The sequence below is a fragment of the Mandrillus leucophaeus genome, unplaced genomic scaffold (genome assembly GCF_000951045.1).
Source record: "Mandrillus leucophaeus isolate KB7577 unplaced genomic scaffold, Mleu.le_1.0 Scaffold207, whole genome shotgun sequence".
Lineage (NCBI taxonomy): Eukaryota > Metazoa > Chordata > Mammalia > Primates > Cercopithecidae > Mandrillus > Mandrillus leucophaeus.
Window position 1 is genome coordinate 4,404,141 of NW_012102110.1, and position 22,978 is coordinate 4,427,118.

Genomic DNA, 22,978 nt, shown 5'->3' on the forward strand with positions numbered 1-22,978 from the left:
AGAGGCAGGCGCGGCTATTTCCGGGGACGGTGACCAAAGTACCCTCACACCCAGAGGCGATGACAGTCCTGAGGCCTGCAAGGCGGGGCAGCAGCGGCGCTTTGGTTACCACGGTGAAGCCTCCAGCTCCTCCCACAGCTCCTGGGCCCCAAAACACTGGAGCCGCCCAGACCCGCCCAGAGTCGCCTATGCCGGGCCGTCAGGACGCATGCGCTTGCTCTGCACCATTTATATGCGCAGGCTCAGTCTGAGGCGCTGGCCTCCGAGTTTGACGCACCGGGGAGCGGAGCAGGGAAGCTTTGGTGCACATTTGAGCGTCCGTGAATAAGGAGTGGCTCCGTAGTCACCGCCCCCTTGAGGATGGGAATAGAAAGGGCTGTCAGGTCAGCTTGAAAGGACGGAGGGGAATCCGAGAACCTGTTATCCAATGCCACAGAGCAGTCCAGTCCTAGCTAATAAGGGAGGTTTCTATTTGGGGGCCTGGATTGCACTGACGGCACTTACAAGCTCTAATTTGTGGAGATAATCTGACCCGTGTACAAAATGGATATAATTAATATCTACCTTGAAGGTGGCAAGTCTGTCACTTTGATGTCTTAGATCTAGAATACACCTCTCCCCAACCAAAACAAACAAACAACAACAACAACAACAAACAGTTCCTGAAATTCCAACTCCACCAATTATCCCTAACTCAAGGTATGTTTAGAATTGCTTCTTCTGAGGCAGGCAATTGTGAGCAGTGCAGGGCATAGGAAAGAAGGGTTCTTTTATAACTGAATGTTCTCTGGTTTAAGATCTATTCCCATGAGTTCAGCTATTACGTCTATGCAAATGATTTAGGTTCATTTATTTGATAAATGTGAATTGAGGGCTGGCTGTGTGCCAAACACCAAACCAAGTTCTAGGGATGCAAAGAAAGCATCTCCACTCCTCCTCCTCACCTATAATCTTGTCACTTATTCACTGTCTTCTAGTCCTGTTTTCTCAATTGCCTTGAGACGTGCATGTAGTTGCTCTGCTGCTTTTTTCAAATGCAGTACGTTGATGCAATTATTGATTATCCGTTATGTGTAAAACACCATGTTAAGGCACTGCATGGTATATTAAATATAGAAATTCAGTCCTTACCCAACAAAATATATTTTTATCTTCCCACCCATTCACACCAGCTACAACACTATTTCTGTAGATGTTATAGTCATTCTTTATTCTGCCAGGGAAGAAAATTTGAAGCTAATTTTAACTCCTTCCTCTGTATCATGGCCTCTCACTAAAGTGTTACAAAATTCTATCTTTTCTTCCTTCAAGATATTCAGGTAGTTCAGTTTTTTTCTCCATTCTTACTTCTACCAATAGTCTAACCACTTTATACCTAGAGTACTGCAAGTCCTTCCTCACTGGACTTCCTATTGTTTGTTTTTCTAAATATTAATTCTGCAAAATGATGTAAAATTTTACAAATTGTCATTTATGACAACTTTAACGGTAATATAGCAGGCTAGATTACTTTAAAACCTTCACAATACCTAAAATTGAAAGACAAAAATATACATTAAAATGCATAGATAATATAACAAGGATTTTTGGAATGTAAGTTGTCTCCTTGAGCTCAGAGAATTTATTTTGTTCACTTTTGTATTCAGCCTATAGTTGTCACTGAATAAATATTTGATGTTGAAAAAATGCAAACCTGAGCTTGAAAAAATGCAAATCTGAGCTTGAAAAAAACAACAGCAACAACAAAAGCCTAGAGAAAATGCCCAGAGGCCAGAAGGAAAAGAGATGGCTGGAAATGGAAACCAGAGCAATAAATAGATAACTGAAACTGGGACTGAACTAGATAAGCTGTCTGTCTATGGCAGGAAAAGTACAAGATGAGCCTGGAACATTTTATGCTTGACAGTAAGGACATAGAAAAAGACTAATAAGATTATGTAAAAAGGACACTGGTGAATTTGAGGCAATTTGGGTATCAAATGGAATTACTGGGATTGATTTAACACATTAAATAAATAAAAAAATGAAATCCATAATGATACTCAACAACACAGAAAAACAGGGAAAAAAGAACCCCACTTCCATTGGAGGCAACTACTACATCAGATCTTCACTCTGAAAACTGGTAATTAAAAGAAAGAAACACTTAATCTAATTCTTTTGGAAATAAACCAGATTTCACCTCCTTTTGACAAGGGAAAGCTCTTCTTAACAGAAAAATTCCTGGTAGGAATGGAGAAAAATAATGATAGTTACTGTTTTGCAAGCCCCAATAAACAATGGATTCAAATAAGCCCTATTAATTTACTTTAAAATAATTTAAAGTGAGGCAAAGTTTTACCCCACATATTTCTTGATAATTCTAAAGGGAAAGAAATGTTACTTTACAATGAGGAGATCTGGCTGTCAGCATTTTAAACAGACAAGCAAACAGCATCATCAGTGACAGGCAAAGCCAGCTGGACATCTGGGTTGGATGGGGACTTGGAGAACTTTTCTGTCTAGCTAGAGGATTGTAAATGCACCAATCAGCACTCTGTGTCTAGCTAAAGGATTGTAAATGCACCAATCAGCACTCTGTGTCTAGCTAAAGGATTGTAAATGCACCAATCAGCACTCTGTGTCTAGCTAAAGGATTGTAAATGTACCAATCAGTACTCTGTAAAAATACACCAATCAGCGCTCTGTGTCTAGCTAAAGGATTGTAAATGCACCAATCAGGACTCTGTAAAATTGCACCAATCAGCACTCTGTGTCTAGCTAAAGGATTGTAAATGCACCAATCAGCACTCTGTAAAATGGACCAATCAGCAGGACGTGGGTGGGGCCAAATAAGCAACTAAAACCTGGCCACCAGAGCCAGCAGCGGCAACCTGCTTGGGTCTGCTTCCATGTTGTGGAAGCTTTGTTCTTTCGCTCTTCACAATAAATCTTGCTGCTGCTCACTCTTTGGGTCTGCACCACCTTTAAAGAGCTGTAACACTTGCCGCGAAGGTCCACGGCTTCACTCCTGAAGTCAGCAGGACCACAAACCCACTGGAAGGCAGAAACTCTGGACACATCTGAACATCTGAAGGAACAAACTCTGGACACACCATCTTTAAGAGCTGTAACACTGACCGCGAAGGTCCAGAGCAATTCTACTCCTAGTTCTATACTTCAATATTTCTTCCAATATCATTGGAGAAATATTGAACTAGTAGAAAATGAAAAATGGAAAAACAATAACGAAATACTTTTGCAGGAGAATGAATGAATACATCTGAAATATTCACACAACACAATAATATGCAGCAGAGAAAGCTGATGAACTTGAACTTTACATATGTCATTGTTGAATATTAGAAACATGATACTGAGTGAAAAATTGTAGAATATTAAATACAGCATGATGCTTTATTTACATTGTACCATAATTTATATACACTAAAATGCATTCTTCTTGGCCTACAGTTCTCTAAGTTTTGACAAACTCATATGTCACATAATTACCCACATAATCAAAATATAGAGCAGTTCTGTCATCCTCCAAAATTCCCTTGTATTCCTCTGGAGTTGTCTTATCCCCACAACCCCAGGCTCTGGTAAATACTGATCTGTTTTCTGTTCCTATAATTTTACCTTTTCCAGAATGTCATCTAAATGTAATCATAGGAGCTGTAACCTTTTGAATCTAGTTTCTTCCATTTAGCGCAATGCATTTGAAGACAATCTATGTTGTTTTTCAGTACTTTTTTTTATTGTTAGGTACTATTCCATGGTATGACTGTACCACAGTTTATTCATTCACTAGTAGAAAGGCATTTGAGTTGCTTCTAGCTTTTGGCAACTATGAGTAAAGCTACTAAAAAAATTTACATACAGATTTTTGTGTTAATTAGTTTTCTTTACCCCTGTTCAATTATCTAAGAATACGCTTACTTAGTTGTATGGTAAATATATGAATGACTCTGTACAAAACCGCCAAACTGTTTTCCAGAGTGACTGCCGTTCTGCATTTCTACCAACAATGTATAAGTTCAGATTTAGCCAAATCCTTTCCAGCACTTGGTATTTTGGGGTTTTTAAATTTGTCTGTTTACTCTCATCATTCTAATAAGCGTGCAGGGCTATCTCACTTGATTTTAATTGCATTTCCCTGATTATTAATGGTATGAACATATTTTCACATGTTTAATTACCGTTTCTATACAATTTTTGAATTCTCTTCAAATTTTTTATCATTTTTAATTTATATGTTTGCCAGACTGATAAACTGAGCACAGAGATATCAACAGGTAAGTAGATAAAGATAGGAAAAATTACTAATATCTGAAATGAAAGAAGGGACATCATTCAGATTCTACTGGTATAAAAATGATAATTTGAAAATTATGAACTTTATGCTAATAAATTTAATGACTTAAATGAAATAAGCCAATATCTTGAATTATATTTATTGAGATGGTGACAAGACAATAGCAAAGACTTGGAACGAACCCAAATGTCCATCAATGACAGACTGGATTAAGAAAATGTGGCCCGTATACACCATGGAATACTATGCAGCCATAAAAAAGAATGAGTTTGTGTCCTTTGTAAGGACATGGATGCAACTGGAAACCACCATTCTCAGCAACCTATCGCAAGAACAGAAAACCAAACACTGCATGTTCTCACTCATAGGTGGGAACTGAAGAAATCTACATTTCACTGGATTGAATGAAGTGTAGAAACTGCATCTCCCTTTAAGTCAGTTTACTCTCTTCCATTTTTAATAAAATTATCTTTAAAATTTCCTTTACATACATTTAGAACTATATCAGTGCTATCATTTTGCATTAATCATAAAATAATTTAGAAAACTTAAGAGAAGGAAGGTCTATCACCCAAATTTAAAACTTCCCTTGGAAAGACACCATTAAGAAATGAAATGGTAAGTCACAGACTGAAAGTATTTGCTGTAAATCTATATGACAAAGTAATTGTATTCATGATATAAAGAGAACTATTACAAGCCAACAAAATATCTAAACAACCTAGCTAAAAATGAGCAATTGATTCACAAAAATGTCATAAAAGGAGATAGCATGGCTAGCTAATAAGCACATGGTGACTCAATGTCATTAGTCATCATGGAAACAGAAATTTAACCACAGTGAAATACACTATTATACACCTGTATTAGTTTTCTGTTGCTGCAACAACAAATGGCAACAAACTTAGTGGCTTAAAACACAAATTTATTATAGTACAGTTCTGTAGATCAGAAGTCTGCAATGAATCTCACTGAGTTAAAATCAAGATACCAAGAAGGATTTATTTTTTTCTGGATGCTCTAGAAGAGAATCAGTTCCTTGCCATTTTCAGCTGTTACAGGCCATCCACATTCCTTCACCGATGACCTCTTTCCTCCATCTTCAAAGCCAGCAGCAGTGGCCCAAGTCCTTTTCATTATTGCCATCTCACAGGTCCTTCTTCTCTTATCACATCTCTCTGTGACCACAGTCAGGAAAGGTTTTCCACTTTTAGGGATGCATGTGGACCCCACTGGAGAATTCAGGATAATCTCCCCATGTTAAAGTAGGTCCTTAACTTTAATCACATCTATCAAGTTCCTTTTGCCATGTAGATAATGTATTTACAGGTTCCAGAGATGGGATGTGAGCACTTTTTTGGGTGGAGAGAGGGGAAGGGGACGGTGAGAGGGGTGGGAGCATTATTTTACCTGCCACAATACCTACTACCATAATGATGAATATTAAATTGTCGGACAATACCAAGTGGTGGTAAGAATGTGGAGCTACTGGAGTTCTAATACTTGTGAGAATGCAAAATGGTACAACCTTTTGGAAGACAGTTTTATAGTTTCTTCAACAGTTAAGTGCGTATTTACAATACAACCAGCAATTCCACTCCTATGTATCTACCCAAGAAAAGTGAAAACATATGTCCACAACAATTGCTTGCAAATGTTCATGGTAGCTTTATTAATAATGACAGAAAACTTGAAACAACCCAAATGTCTATTAGCATTCAATTGATACAAATTGTGGGATATTCACACAATGGATACTACTTAGCATTAAGAAAAACCAAAACTATTGATATATGCAACATGAGTAAATCTTAAAACTCATTATGATGAGAGGACCATATGGTTTGATTCCATTTATAAGAAATTCTTGAATAGAAAAAAAAAAACCCTGATCTACTATGACAGAAAGCAGATAACTGGTTGCCTTGTGCTAGTGATAGAGGGTGGATAGACTGCAGCTAGGCTGGAGGAAACTTTAGGGTAATGGTTACTCATGTGAATACAATTATTAAAACTCATCAAGACTTATACTTGCATTCATTTTATTGCATGTAAATTTTTTAAATTGTGTATCAAAATAAATTATACATCCACTTTGTTGTATATAAATTATTTCTCAGTGTGATTGTTTTAAAAAATACAATGAGCAAGGAAAAAAGTAGTAAGCCAAATGGGTGGATTAAACAGCATATTAAACAGTTGGCTGGGCACGGTGGTTTACACCTGTAATCCCAGCACTTTGGGGGCCAAGGTGGGAGGATCACTTGAGGTCAGGAGTTTGAAACTAGCCTAGCCAACATAGTGAAACCCCCATCTCTACTAAAAATACAAAAATTAGCCAGGCGTGGTGGCGCATGCCTGTAATCCCAGCTACTTGGGAGGCTGAAGCACGAGAATCGCCTGAACCCAGGAGGCAGAGGTTGCAGTGAGCCGAGATCATGCCTCTGCACTCCAGCCTGGGCAACAGAGTGAGACTCTGTCTCAATAATAATAATAATAATAATAAATAACTAAAATAAAATAAACACAGTTGAAGAGAAAATTTGTAAATAATAAGAGGAAATAATACAACACAGTGTGATAGAGAAAACCACTTCTTAAAAAAGAGGTTAAGAAATGGGAAGGATAACATGTAAGGATCCATATACTTTTAATGTGACTGCTGGAAAAAAAGAATAGAGAGACTAGAGACAAGCCAATATTTCAGACTGGAAAACATCCTGAGTTAATCAAAGACACGAACCCCAACCAGGATAAATAAAAGAAATTCATTACCAAAATTAGAGAATTCTAGAGATAGAGATCCCAGAAACCATCATCAGTTAGTAATTTTGTGTGTGTTAATTTTGCATTTCTATTTCGTTCTCACCTCCCAAATGGATTATAAATTGCCGAGTGAAGAAACCAATCTCATTCAGCACTTGGAATCCCATTCTTGTATGGTGTAGTGTCTAAGAACCTGAATTCTTCTGAGGTAAGAACTTGATTACTGTGCCTGTTCTACCACTTACTTACTTTTGACCTTGGGCAAGTTAAACTCTGTAAGGTTCAATTTTCTCAACTATAAAATAAGGGTAATAGTCTTTATATCCTAGAGTTATTGTAATGTTAAATGAGATAGCATACCTAAATTTATACCAGTGTATTTATCACATTAAGGGGAGTAATTGATATTAGCTGAATCAGGTGTTTGCAAACTTAATTTATTACCTACTTACCATTTATTAATTACCACCTACCATTTATTAATCATATGACTACCCACCCACTTATCCCTTATTAATTATATGACTCTGGATAAGTCACTTAAGCACTCTGTGTGTACTTCATTTAGAAAAATTGGAATAAATACCCATATTGCCAAAGATTATTGCAAGGATACAAAGAGTTGATATTTTGTTAGAATCTTATAAATTTTAAAGTTACATGAAAACGATGATGTTATTATTATTTCAACTTTATTCTTAAATTTGTTAACTGTATTTTGAATACTAACCACAGTGGGGTGTTTAGAAGTACTGAGAAAAGTGCTGCCTCACAATTTTATAATTTGCCAGGAGAGAAAGAGTACAAAGATGCCTAACACCAATGACAGACTCATTTAAATACAAATAATCCCATTGATACACCAACATGCTAAAGATGGTTTCAGAGGGCTTTAGAGATACAGGAGTCAGTCTGGGTTGCATTGGGAAGCCTTTTGTTAATACCACAGTTTGTTCCATCAAGCAAAAGTCTTTTTCCTAGAAGCCTTTTCGTAAGCTTCAGATGTAGTAGAGTGCCTTCTCTGTTCTACTGCATATACTCTACTTTATGAGCATTATTTGTTTATACCTCTATGCTCTCCAATAAGAGGAATTAAAAAGGCATAAAATCATGGATTTCCAATCACAGTGCATAACACATGGTACTAAATAAATGGCAACTGCTGCTATATCAAATACAGTTACTGCCTTCAAGGAGCACATGAACTAGTCACTAGGTATATATACAATTATTGACTATATTAATGCTTTCATAATAGCAGCATGACATGAGTAGGATGTTGGCACAAAAGGGAGTAATCCACTTATCTTGGAGGATAGAGACTCAGAGTAGGACTCACAAAGGCTGAATAAAATTTTGCTTAGCAGAGAGCATAACATAGATATTATAGGGAAAGGCAATAGTACCTACAAGGACACAAAATCATGAAATATCATGGTACAGTTAGGTACCTGTATGTAGTTTGAGACAGAATTAGGTTTGGGTGGAACGGCATGAAAAATAAGTTGGGAAAAGACAGCAGGGGCAAGATCATGGAGAACCTGGTATACAAGAACATGGTATTTGAATATTTCCTGCAGACATGAGGACCCATTGAAGAATTTTAATATTAAAAAAGTCATATGCTGAGATTTATTACTTTCAGCAACATTCATTGCTCTATATTTTATCCACACAGCAACAAAAAACAGAGGGGTAAGAATTACATTTTAAAAATACTCCAAATATGTTGTTTATAAATTTCAATCCTGATTTGCTCCAACAGTACATAGAAAATCTTTCTTACCTTGTGATTGCCTTTGGGATGCCATCAAATGGCCAGTGGGGCCCAAGGAGCCCATATCCACTGGCTATTAATGCCATTTTCTGCCACCTTTCTAATTAGTTTGAACTCATGTAGCACATCTTAATTCAAAGGAGATTTCAGTTAAAAGGACCCTTTAAAATAATTCTCTTCCTGGTGGTGGTAACCACTGTTTCAACTAGTATGACATAAGACAATAACTATGACATCATTGGGTTGCTCCTACGATCAGGAGTGGGGCGTGGCCCGCTAGGATAATGAATAATGAATTCCTGTGCTTTTTTTCTTTCACCAGATTCTCTTATAGTCTGAATAACACTTTGAGAAAATAGTCATGCAAACTGATGAACCTTAAAGACATACAGTCAAATGAATGTGTTATTCAGTATGAATAATAGAGGTGTATTTAGTCACTTACACCCATATGTGCACACGCACACATCTATATTTGTGAATTTGTATATGTGGATTTATACATAAATGTTCAAGTGGAAGTTCCTTGCAGGAGAGCATAGCTACTGTTATGCTTTCATGTGTATTCCTGTGCAGAGATGTACACAGCATGGTGAGGAAGGACTATCATCTGAGTGCATCCAGCCATATCAGCTGTATTTATTAATTCAAACAAAATTTATGAGCAGGTATTGCTTTAGATTTGGGTATGGAAAAATGAATAGACACAATTTTTGACTTGAATACTTGTACCCAAATTCAGTGGGGATACACACAAAGTGAACAGATAAGTGAAATTTAAAGTCATATATTCTGTGGTAGAGCTATGATGTATCTCTATAGAAATCAAGGAGATGAGATGACTGTGGAATTGTTAGATACTTAATGCCGATTAGCAACAAGGCAGTCTCCTAATTACTGACGCTATAAGAAGCATAAGATACAGATCTTATCCTACAGGAGTTACAAATCTAAGAATAGGCAATCAGGGAGCATGTAATTGACATCTCAGCCATATTTCCCACACACAGCTAATCCCTAGTCAAGTTTATTTTGTTCCCAATTTTCAACTGTTCTTATCTGTTAATTTTGTTCTTATAAAGAAGATGGCATTTCATCTCTTTTCAATTTATAAACTCACAACTCATAAACTCACAGTCATAGACATTTCATTTGAGTTACAGATATGAAGGGGATCAGATCTCTCATTCAATACACATGTTTGGTGCATATTATGCATTTCAGGCACAATTTAGGGCTAAAGTAGTACCCCCAAAGATCATTTGACAGGATGGAATAAATTCAGGCAATGGCTTTATATAAGCATCCAGGGTTTCCTGCACAATCTTAGGAGCTCCTTCTTCACCTCTTTAAGAAAAGGTATTACCATAACAAAAGTGTTTGTGACATATCCTCAGAACCAGAGCTGCCAGTTCATTCCAGATTAGTTCCTGGTAACCACCAACTGGCAATAATAACTTTGAAGCTGGATACAAAATATGAATCTATGCTTCCAGGGTTGAAATATATTTTGTTTCAATGGGTGACATAATTTCAGCTTTTTAAGTATGGGGCCAAAATTAAATCACATCGTTTTAAAAATTTGACTTTAAAAGTTTTACCTTTTGTGTTCTTTTTCTTCCCTCCCTCCCTCCCTCCTTCCCTTTTCTCCTTCCTTCCTTCCTTCCTTCCTTCCTTCCTTCCTTCCTTCCTTCTTTCCTTTCCTTCCAATAGCACATGTGTTATAGAAATAACTGCATATTGGAAATAGAATTGTCGGCAACTTTGGAAATTTTCTCCCAAACCCATGTCTCTTAAATATTGTCATCACTATATCAGGAAAGGAAGTAGATATATATCAAGGATCATGAGAAATGATGGAAATAAATCAGAATCTTTCCTTGTTTGTTAGAAACATTTAAAAGTCATTTTTAGTTCACACCTCATTACCTTGTTCAAACTGCCTATTTTATTTTAGTTTTAAAAGGGAGAGGTAGAAAATAAAATGCTGGTACTTGCAACTCAGTCCTCTTCCTGCCTATCCTTCTCATTGGTGTATGAATTTTTCTTTCCAAATGAGTCAGACATTTGAGAGGATGTCAACATTGCTCTGAATAAAATATGCTAGTATACTATCAAAAAAACAAAACAAAGTAAACAAAATGCTGCTTGTCCTCCTCACATTTGAAGACATTTATTGACATTAGTTCTCCTCAGGGTATGGTGATGTGTGTTTCTCTTTAAATGGTCTCTTGACTGAAACTTATCAAAGAATTTCCACCGTAACCAAGTGGATATGCTGATGAAAATTATTTCGTATGAACTAAGGAAGCATTCACAGCATAAACATTTTTGACAAAGTTGGTTTTATTTTACCTTATTAAAATATTCTCATAGATTCCAGAATACTTTTTGTTTTCAGACCTTGAGATATTGGGTTAGGATTGATTCCAAGGTGATTTTGCTGCCAGTTCATTTGCATTTATAATACCATAAAATTGAACAAATAAGAAAGGTCTGAACTAGGAAGTCAATTACAAACCAAAGGAACACATTCTATTCTATTTTGCTGGTCAATGTATTCAAAGCAAAGAAAAACAAAACAAAGCAGACTACAGAAAGTGCTCACTAAATAAGTTTTGAATGAACATTTATAGAGAAGAGAAATAATCAAATAAATGGAAATTTTCTGGTATTTTGTAATATAGCAGTAGGTCTGCATTTAAGTTGTTGCATGCAGGCCAATAGAGTGAAGATTATACAGAAATTGGGGCTTTTGCATTTTTTCTCTTAAATGATAGTATTCCTCATGGATATAGTAGTTAACAAGAGGAAAGATTGCATGGTGGCTTTCTATTTACTTCTACAATACTGTAGTATACATTTACTTTGTTTCTATTCTATTGGTTTCTGCTGGCTCAAGAATAATATGCTTTATTGCATTAACAAATTCTATATACTTGTGTGGAGGAAAAGGGGAGAAATATTTTTTAATGGCATAGTATGGGATAGGCACTAACAGAAACAAAATTGTAAGAGGGAAAATTATCCATATTTTACTGATGAGAAAGCAGAGATAGTTTGTACAAGTTATCAGTGCTTAGTTTATTTTTTATAAAATTGTATTTTACTTTTACCTTTTTATTATAAAGTAAAACACTAATACAAAAAACCACACAAGTCAGATGCAAAGTTAGTGAATTTTTATAAGGCAAACACCCTAGTAACCAGATCAAGACATAGAACTGTATCAGCCACCCCAGAAGCACCTCCATGTGCCCCTCCCAATGTTAACCCCTTTCATCTCTTCAAAAGTAATCACTATCCTGACTTTGATACCAGTCACATCTCTGTTTTACTTTAGGTTAAAACCCATGTGTGTAGCTCTAGAAATTATAGTTTAATTTTGCTCCTTTAAAAAATCTTGATATGTCTGTTAAGTCTCTTTTAATTTAAATATTTCTCCTCTAGTCCTTTGTTTTCCTTAGAATAGATCTGTTTAAGAACCAACTCTATTTGACCCATAATGTTCCCAAATTCTGGATGTGCTGATTGCATGCTTATGATGGAGTTTATTATATTTTTCTTGCAAATATGTGTTTTATGCTAATCATCAGCTGAATCCAACAGCTCAATTAGACTCATGTATGATGATTTGAGTAATATAAGAAGTGGTGTATTATTTTCTCAGGCAACACGGAGTAACTGATGTTTACTTCTTTTTGGTGTCAGCAACCACTAATGGTCAAGGCCACCAGTATTTTTGCAATGTCTCTGTGATCATTTTGGTTGTCTGAAGCTCATTCTCTAGTTTATTCCTTAGGATGTACTCAGAGGAATAATATTTCTTGAGGTCTTTCATGTGGATAATAGTTGTCTGTGCTTTTTATATTTGAAGATCGCATTAACTGGTTATAAAATCCACAGCTCACATTTTCTTTACCTAAGTACCTTAAATATGCTACTCTATTTTTTTTCTGGCATAAAGTGTTGCTGTTTAAGAGTCTTGACAATTTAGTTTCCTTTCCCTTATAATCATATGTTTTTGTTTTTGTTTTTGCCTAGAAGACCAAAGATTTTTTTCACTCCTTAAAAAAGTTCAGTAATTTTACTAGAATATGTTTTAATGTCAGTTATTCTGCATGGATGATTCAGTTACATGGTGCATTCTTTCAATATATAGATTCACATCCTTTTTCTTATTTCAGGAAAATTTTCTTGAAATATAGCTTTTAGTATTCTGTTTTCTTGCTTGAGTTTTCATCACAGACAGAATTACTGATATGTTGGATTTTCTTTGCTTATCTTTAATATTTGTCATTTTCTCTTAAATTATTTTTAATTCTTCATTTCTTTATGATTTAATTTTTTTCTTCTTTAGACTTTCTGTTTTTAATAGTTTTTTGACATTTATTCATTCATGTTGTAATATAGGTTACATTTGTAAATGATTTTAAATTTCTAATTCTTTCTTGAGTTGTATCAGCTTATTTCTGAGTTTTCAATACCATTTCATATTGTGTATCATTTTATATAGTTTGGCTTCTTTTGAGATAATATTTTGCAGTTTTGATCTTTCTTTCTCTCTCTTTATGTCCTTCTGGTGTGATTTCATTGTGATTGTATGAGATTTGACCTTGATATACTTAACTGTTTATTTTTTATCAAATTACTTTTCCTGAATGTTTAGAAAATAGCAGCTTTTCTAACTTCACAGACCCTCCTCTTCTGCTGTTTGTGTTTAGTCTTAAAAAACATAGCATCTTGCTTTCTGAAATTCCCTAGCTTTGTTCCCCTTTGCCACTTTTATCTGTATTTTTTTTTCCTTTGAAAGAAGGAAAGAAAATATTGTCTATTACCTCTTTCCTGCTGAATTATGCTTCTAGTCTGAGGAGTTTCTCTTCAATATGGAGCCCTGTCCTGGAAAGAAACTCTGGTGGATCAGGTTTGAGAGCTCCTAGAGAATAAACTGCTGCAGAGCTGCTGCAAATTAGCAGATAATTAACACTCAGTGCAAATTTGTTGAGTGAACAAACTCTGCTCAGTTTTAGCCATTCTTCTCAGATTCACCTGTTGTACTGTCCAAGGATTATCTGTTGGATGTTTTTGGTTCTTTTGTTCTCAGGACCATCAAATGCCTTGTTACTTCCCCCTGATTTTTCCCACACAGATGCCAGTGATACACAAGTCTTGTGGTTGTTAGTAGTTTGTTTCTATCCATTTGTATTTTGAGGTTTGCATTGTATCCTGTTACACAGATTTGTTGGAATTTTGGTTTTGCTGTCTAGTTGCTTGCTCTTTTTAATGTGGTGATCTGGGAAGAAACAAGAAACTATGCTGCCACTGTCATCTTCCCAGGATACTACAACAGTTAATCTTTTTATAGATGAGAAACCTGAAGCCCAGGGAATTAAAGTTATTTGCCCAATATTCCACAGCAAGCAGCAGGCGATAATTGTAAGTAAAGCACCTTAATTAGTGTCTGTTGCAGAAAACTGATTAATGCATGCTCTTTCCTTTCTCCTTCCTTCCCTCACTTTTCCCAGTCCTTCTTCCCTTCCTTCCTTGCTTTCAATTCTCCTGCCCTTTCTCCAGAGCCCATATTTAAACCCAGTTATTTCTGACTTCAAAGCCTCTGCAAATTCATTAAATGTGCTATACTTCTACCCCATACTGTGAAATCACTGGGGTTTTTAATTCAACAGAACTATTGAAACAAAATTAGTTTCACTAAGACCTACACCCGTCTTACTCTAAGAACATTTTCTTCTTTGCTGTTAAGCTCATATACTTTTCTAATAAAATCCACAAATGTCAAATTCTTTGACACATGCCTCATCAAAACATGACATGTTAGAAATAAATTGATGCTCCTAGTTCAATGAATCCACTTATAGGCATTATATATAATCCTTTAATTGCCTTCTCTCTTTTTAAAAAACCTTCTATCGCCACCCAGGAAACAATATTTGACAAAAAGTAAATGAAATCTGAACCTGAAAAAGCTTGACTTCACTTCTGAATTTAAAATCCACAGAATTTAAAGATATTTTAAAGTTTGGGCAAAGTCAAATGCCCTGCTTTTGAAAAATCTTATAAAACTACTAGTTAACTGTTCAGCTTTGAGACACAAGTCCACAAAATCCGAAGCTCCATTAGTTAGGAAGCTTGGCTCCTGATAATACTTGATTGAAACTGATTCATTCAAAAGTTGAATGCACTTTGAAGGCTCCCAAATAATTTATACTGTATACCCTGTAACGTAGAAACTACAATTTACTAATTCTCCATAATCTTCTACAAAAGATTAATTAGAAATTAGATCTTAGGGAGCAGAGTTTTGCTTAAGGTATGAAATCGCCACACAAAACCTAAGGGATTCTATTTCCAGCCAATCCCTTTATAAAATCCTGTTCCAGCTTTTGACTCTGTAATGGATTGCCCAGGTTGGTGATATACCACACAGAAAATGCCATTTCCTTATTTCTTTCCCCCTTGAACTTTCTGCTCTAACTGTGCAGGCTTAGTTTATACTGTTTGAATTTACTTATTGTGGTTTGCATAAAATTATCCTTCACTCATCTACACGTAGTAGATAATGGTTATTTGCCTATAAATCTAACAGGTACTAAGTTTTATTTACCCTCCTGCACTGTGGGCATTCTCTGAACAAACGGGCAGTTGTTCTTGAAACATTTTCCATTTTTATGAGATTTGGAACTGTTAGAACTGTTTGGAACTGCTTGTTGCTTTGTGTGCTTTTTAGCAGCTTGGGGCTCCTTCTTTCACGGTGTTTACTCTGGAGCTGGTGTGAACAGAGGATCTTGGAAATGAAAGAGTGTTAATATCCTGGAGTGTGTCTTGGTACATGTAAAAGATTGCTTCTCTAGGCTGCTGAGAGCTGCAGCAGAAGACACACAGACAAACACACAGGAGACACACAGACAAACACACTTAGTCATGAACGGTTGCACACCTACTCTCACTCTCTGATTTTGCATGTGCACGAGCAGGCCAGGAAACCTGACCCCATGTTGATTGGAACACTGCTTTGCATTTATTTCCAGAATATTTGGAATGGCACATATGTTTCTCATTAACGCTCATGTTTGATTGTTCTAAGAATGTTTTAAAAATTAAATAAACCTGTATCAAAAACTGTCACTTTGTGTTAAAGAAGCACAATTAGGTCCCTTTGGGGGAGCAAACTGAAAAGAAAGAATGAGATGAAATATTTTGGCTTCTTTACATGTATTTCCGTAAATGAGAGTGGCATTAAGACCTAGTCATACATTTGAGGTTCAAGGGATTTTAAATAGCTTTTGAACAAATCAAGCACAAAGTAGCATTACTTACACAAAGAAACTCATTTAAAATAGCCCATTAATGAAATGTGATTTAAAACCATGTCTGTTTTAAATATATGTTCAAAATTAAAAGTTACTGGGCCAGAAATGGAAAGTTAAGTAAGCTGATACCTGAATATAATAACTGTAATTGTTTCAACCCATAAGGGCATGATTTGGTAAATTATCAGACCTGGTATAATATACTTAGACCAAGAAGACTTCATAAATTTCTAAAAGTGCAGTTATTTGAATCTATCTTTATTTTACCTAACAACCTAAGGGCTGTCTCCAAACTCAACCTGGTAATGCTGTGGCCTTCTTAAGACAAAAAGGAGAAAAGCTTATGTATGTATATATGTATGTATGTATGTATCTGTCTCTATCTATCTATCTATCTATCTATCTATCTATCTATCTATCTATCTGTCTATCATCTAGCTATATTCTATCATCATTTAGCTATCTAGCTATCATCTATATAGCTATCTATCATTATCTAGCTCTATATCTGAATCTAAGTGGCTAAGTCAAATATTTTGAGATCCAGGTATCAGATTGATATTGCCTCCTGGCTCCTTACCTATCCTTTTATTTCACTTTTATTCTATACATTTTGGATAGTGCTTTGTGTATTAATTGTGTTTTTTATTTCCTATGTTTTACAATGGTTTGACATCTTGGGAGGTCATGGGGACTTAGGGAGGAACTGCCCCTCCCAGGTTTGCTGATTCCTAGACATTGCAAGCAACTTGCCTGTGAGCATGCTTTTGATATGCAAGTCAATCAACCAGAGCTCAGACTCTCACTAACCTCCTTTCTCAAATTCTCATACACCAAACCAATACTTCCCTGCCTTAAATTACCTGAGGACCAGGTACCAGACAACTGAATACCACCCTAGATGCCAGAGCCCTTTGAAATTATTCAAATCGTCCAATCCTAAGCTTGCTCAGCGTACCTACCCTACCTCACCCATTCCTTCCCACAGAAACCTAATACAGGCCCTGGTCCATATTTTCCCCTTCTTTCCTTCTGCCTCCCAACTGAGTGGGTACTTCCCCATGTGGCCCTATGTCACATGGCATGTTCCTTCCTCTTGGAAACTGTAATAAACTATCTTTTCAATGGAATAATTTCCTGATCTATTGGCCTCATCATGCCTGATTAAAACAAATCCTAGGTATATTTTAGCACACTTTGGCACTCTTCTCTATCATAGACTCCTGGCCTCTCTCTACCCATCTTTGTTTCAATTCTTAAAGACCTTTGAGACTCTATTAACAGACATGCTTACACAGCCCTTTTTTGTGAGGTGTACTCCTGTAAAACTCCAATCCCAGAGGAGTTCTTTGGTCTAGAGGTAGTTAAGTACCATCTTAGCTCCTGGACTTTATGGTGAAGATATTCCATCCTGACAGACCCAACCCAGTCTCCACTGCTGCCTCAGGAGTGGAGATGAGTTCAACTGTGAGATACTTTTCCTGCTGGAGCTGCTCCAGGCTCTGCTACCATTTCAAGCCCATGACTAGACTTACTTTACTAATCATTCTTCAGATCCCAATTCCCCCACAAAATGTAAGACCCCTTTGCCCAATCTTCCAAGCTCATTTCTGTCCTTTCTTGTATATTTTCTCCACTATCTCCACCCAACCATCTCCTTACCATCCATCCAAAGTCCTACCAATCCTTAAGTCCTCTATAAAATCTTCTTAAATAATAACTCCTCTCTCTGAATTTGATTATATTTAATTGAATATTTTCTCATTTGTTGTAATTTTCTCTTCATTTCACATACATTTTTCTTTTATAACTGGATCCCTAGATTTTAAAATACTTGGCGCTGTAAGGAAAGCTTGAAATTTGAAGTCAGAAGACTTGAACACATGTCCTGATTCAATTACTTAAAAGTTGTATTAGTCTCCTCAGGCTGCTCTACAAAATACCACACTGTGATAGGTTTAAAGGATGGAGATTTATTTTCTCATAGTATTGGAGGTAAAAAGTCCCAGATCAAGGTCTGGCAGTGAGGGCTCTCCTCATTTGTAGATGGCTGCCTTTTCACTGTGTCCTAACATGTCTTTTTCTTGGTGTATGAGCATGAGGAGAAAGAAGAGGGAGCTCGCTGATGTTTCTGGTAAGTACACTAATCTCATAGGATCAGGGCTCCATCTAACTTTAATCACTTCCCTAGAGGCCCCATCTCTAAAAACACCCACTTGGGGGGTGAGGGCTTTAACATACAAATTTTTGGAGGGCATAAACATTCCAAATGACTACAACAATATTTTTACATTTGAAAATGAGGAAAATACTACCCCGCATTTCTTCCCAAACTCTACCAAAGGGCTGAATCATGTTAACTGCTCGAAAATAATTATTGCATTGAATTTTAAGTAAACAATTTTATTATTTGTATTTATGAAATTGATATTGCAGGAGGAGAAGTAAATTTATGTCACTTGAGACCCTGATGTTAACTTTTCAGGTTTCAAGAGTTGAATCTCAGCTTTTAGAAAGGCTTTTGCAGCTGATTCTTTCCATTGCACATTAGGGCAAAAGGGCCTCTGGTGTCAAATTTTCTTTCTTTCTAAAAATAAATCTTTTAAATCTTTCCAGAGAAATTATCTTATTCCTCACACTGTCAGCCTAGCTTCACACTCTAGTATGAAAATCTCAGAATTCTAGCTGAAATATGGAGAGGCATTTTACAAATACACATATTTTTTAGAGGCCAGTTTTGTTCCACTTGGCATTTTTTTTTTTTTACAGTAAATTATATTCTGGCCATCTACATCTGTTAGACTGTCTCTTAGATTCTTTTCTCAGATGGCTTGCCAGAGGTTGGGAAGGGTAGTGGGGGCCTGGGGGAGGTGTGGGGGTGGTTAATGGGGACAAAAAGATAGAATGAATAAGACCTACTATTTGACAACACAATAGAGTGACTATAGTCAATAATAACTTAAATGTATATACTAAAATAACTTGAGTGTAACTGGATTGTTTGTAACTCAAAGCATAAATGCTTGAGGGGACGGATCCCCCATTCTCTATGATGTGCTTATTTCACATTGCATGCCTGTATCAAAACATCTCATGTTCCCCATAAATACATACACCTACTGGGTACCCACAAAAAATTAAAAAATAATTTTAAAAATTTTATAAAACCCAAACTGAAACAAAACAAACTCCTTTTTGGTGAGCATTAGGTAAAAAAAAATTCAATTTCAACTTAAAATTGCCTTCCTATGCTAATCACTAGAACTTCAAGCCAGTCATCCAGTCCTTCTAGATTCTTACACCACGGATCTTTTGAAATAATATTTCCTAGATGCTGCCACCAGTTACTAGCAGCTCCTCCTTTGACTTACTCTCAAATTTCTCTTTGTTTTCACTTTCTTTCTGCTCCACTCATAACACCTCTAATCTCATTTATTCATCCAAAAAGCATTAATTGAGAACTTTTTATATGCCAGGCACTAGGAATTTGATGGCGAATAAGATTGGCCCGGACCCTACTCTCATTAGTTTTATAGTCTAATGGACAATAAATTTTCTTTGACTGGGAAAGCACTAGGTACTCTGAGCTCATGGTCTTGAGGGGAATGTCAGGGCAAAGGGAGTAAAGGGAGAACCATAGGTGCAGTCACAGGAAAAAAAGAAACAATGCCTGTTAGTGAGCTGTAACCAACCTCAGTAATTTCAATTACCTTCTGCATGATTCCTCCACCTCTCTCTCCTGAAACTCTATCTTCTGCTGTTGACAAGCATTTCTTTCTATAACACAAACTTGGCTATTACACTCCTGTTTCAGAACTCTTAATGGATTCCTGTTACCTACAGAATGAAGTCCAAACTCAGTATGTCAGATCACCTCATCAACCAAAACCCTGTGTGGGATAGCTTTAGTCACTCCACATTACTTGCCATTTCCCAAATAAAATGCACTTTAAACTTCTGTGAATTTGCTTCTTCCTCCTAAATTTGTTTACTTGGTGGACTCATTTTAAACTCAGCTTTTAATGTCATTACTATGAAAATGTTCTTAACCTTTCAGTTTCTCAAATAAAATTAATTGCTTTTTTTGTCTTTGTTTTTGTAGCTTGTCACAACTCATGTTGTTTATAACTGCCTCCCTAGATAGACTATGTATTTCTCAAGCCCTTTGATGTTTTATCCTGGCATTCAGTAGATACACACTAAATTAAGTTGAATTTGGCCTTTCACAAGTATCTTTTCTCGCTGAGATCAATGTACTTGACCCCATTTATTTGATTATTCTTCTGCCAATGTTTGGATGCCATTTATTCATTAAACTTAGGCCTTGCATTAAACCAAGAAAGCTCTTTAATAAAGATACAACTACTTATGGAGTGCATTTATCACAGTGATTCGCAATTTACAGAATCACTTCTCACATATTTAATTAATAAAAGAATGATCAATCTTTAATAAAGCTGGGCTTAAAATGACATACATTTTTCTTTTTATTTTTATTATACATTAAGTTCTGGGGTACATGTGCAGAACGTGCAGTTTTGTTACATAGGTATACATGTGACATGCTGGTTTGCTGCACCCATCCACCTGTCACCTACATTAGGTATTTCTTCTAATGTTATCCTTCCCCTAGCCCCCCACCTTCTGACAGGCCCCAGTGCATGATGGTCCCCTCCCTATGTCTATGTGTTCTCATTGTTCAACTCCACTTATGAGTAACAGCACGTGGTGTTTAGTTTTCTGTTCTTGTGATAGTTTGCTGAGAATGATGGTTTCCAGCTTCATCCATGTCCCTGCAAAGGACATGAACTCATCCTTTTTTATGGCTACATACTATTCCATGGTGTGTATGTGCCACATTTTCTTTATCCAGTCTATTATTGTTGGACATTTGGGTTGGTTCCAAGTCTTTGCTATTGTGAATAGTGCCACAATAAACATATGTGTGTATGTATCTTCATAGTAGAATGATTTATAATCCTTTGGGTATATACCCAGTAATGGGATTGCTCAGTCAAATGGTATTTCTAGTTCTAGATCCTTGAGGAATCGCCACACTGTCTTCCACAATGGTTGAACTAGTTTACACTCCCACCAACAGTGTAAAAGCATTCCTATTTCTCCACATCCTTTCCAGCAACTGTTGTTTCCTGACTTTTTAATGATTGCCATTCTAACTGACTTGAGATGGTATCCCATTGCGGTTTTGATTTGTATTTCTCTAATGACCAGTGATGATGAGCATTTTTTCATATGTCTGTTGGCTGCATAAATGTCCTCTTTTGTGAAGTTTCTGCTCATACCCTTTGGCCATACCCTTTTTGATGATGTTGTTTGTTTTTTTTCTTATAAATTTGTTGACATTCCTTGTAGATTCTGGATATTAGTCATTTGTCAGATGCATAGATTGCAAACTTTTTCTCCCATTCTGTAGGTTACCTGTTCACTTTGATGATAGTTTCTTGTGCTGTGCAGCTCTTTACTTTAATTAGATCCCATTTGTCAATTTTAGGTTTTGTTGCCATTGCTATTGGTGCTTTAGACATGAAGTCTTTGCCCATATCTATGTCCTGAATGGTATTGCCCAGGTTTTCTTCTAGGACTTTTATGGTCTTAGGTCTTACGTTTAAGCCTTTGATCCATTGAGTTGATTTTTGTATAAGGTATAAGGAAGTGTTCCAGTTTCAGTTTTCTGCATATGACTAGCCAGTTTTCCCAACATTTATTAAATAGGGAATCTTTTCCCCATTGCTTGTTTGTGTCAGGTTTGTCAAAGATCAGATGGTTGTAGATGTGTGGTGTTATTTCTGAGGCCTCTGTTGTGTTCCATTGATCTACGTATCTATTTTGTTACCAGTACCATGCTGTTTTGGTTACTGTAGACTTGTAGCATAGCTTGAAGTCCGGTAGCATGACCCCTCCAGCTTTGTTCTTCTTGCCCAGGATTGTCTTGGTTATGAGGGCTCTTTTTTTTTTTTTGTTCCATATGAAGTTTAAAGTATTTTTTCCAATTCTGGGAAGAAAGTCAGTGGTAGTTTGATGGGGATAGCTTTGAATCTATAAATTACTTTGGGCAGTATGGACAGTTTCACTATATTGATTCTTCGTATCCATGAGTGTGGCATGTTTTTCCACTTGTTTGTGCCCTCTCTTAAATCCTTGTGCAGTGGTTTGTAGTTCTCATTGAAGAGGTCCTTCACATCCCTTGTAAGTTGGATTCCTAGCTATTTTATTCTCTTAGTAGCAATTTTGAGTGGGAGTTCACTCATGATTTGGCTCTCTGTCTGTTATTGGTGTATAGGAATGCTTGTGATTTTTGCACATTGATCTTGTATCCTGAGACTTTGCTGAAGTTGCTTATCAGCTTAAGGATATTTTTGGCTGAGACGATGGGGTTTTCTAAATATATGATCACGTCATCTGCAAACAGAGACAATTTGACTTCCTGTCTTCATATTTGAATACCTTTATTTCTTTCTCTTGCCTGATTGCCCTGGCCAGAACTTCCAACACTATGTTGAATAGGAGTGGTGAGAGAGGCCATCCTTGTCTTGTGCCAGTTTTCAAAGGGAATGCATCCAGTTTTTGCCCATTCAGTATGATACTGGCTGTATGTTTTTCATAAATAGCTCTTATTATTTTGAGATACGTTCCATCAATACCCAGTTTATTGAGAGTTTTTAGCATGAGGGGTGTTGAATTTTGTCAAAGGCCTTTTCTGCATCTATGTGGTTTTTGTGATTGGTTCTGTTTTTGTGATAGATTACATTTATTGATGTTGAACCAGCCTTGCATCCCAGATATGAAGCC

At 36.3% G+C, this 22,978-nt stretch overlaps 1 protein-coding gene across 1 annotated transcript in view; it reads right to left on the reverse strand.

The window, feature by feature from the left end:
• Window positions 1–9,022, reverse strand: part of KIFAP3 (kinesin-associated protein 3) — a 182,303-nt gene extending 173,281 nt beyond the window's left edge. Inside the window, exon 1 of the mRNA XM_011979959.1 lies at window positions 8,850–9,022. Coding sequence (XP_011835349.1) covers window positions 8,850–8,926 — 77 coding nt within the window. The 5' untranslated portion in view covers window positions 8,927–9,022. The remainder of the gene's footprint in view (window positions 1–8,849) is intronic.
• Window positions 9,023–22,978: the final 13,956 nt, after the last annotated feature.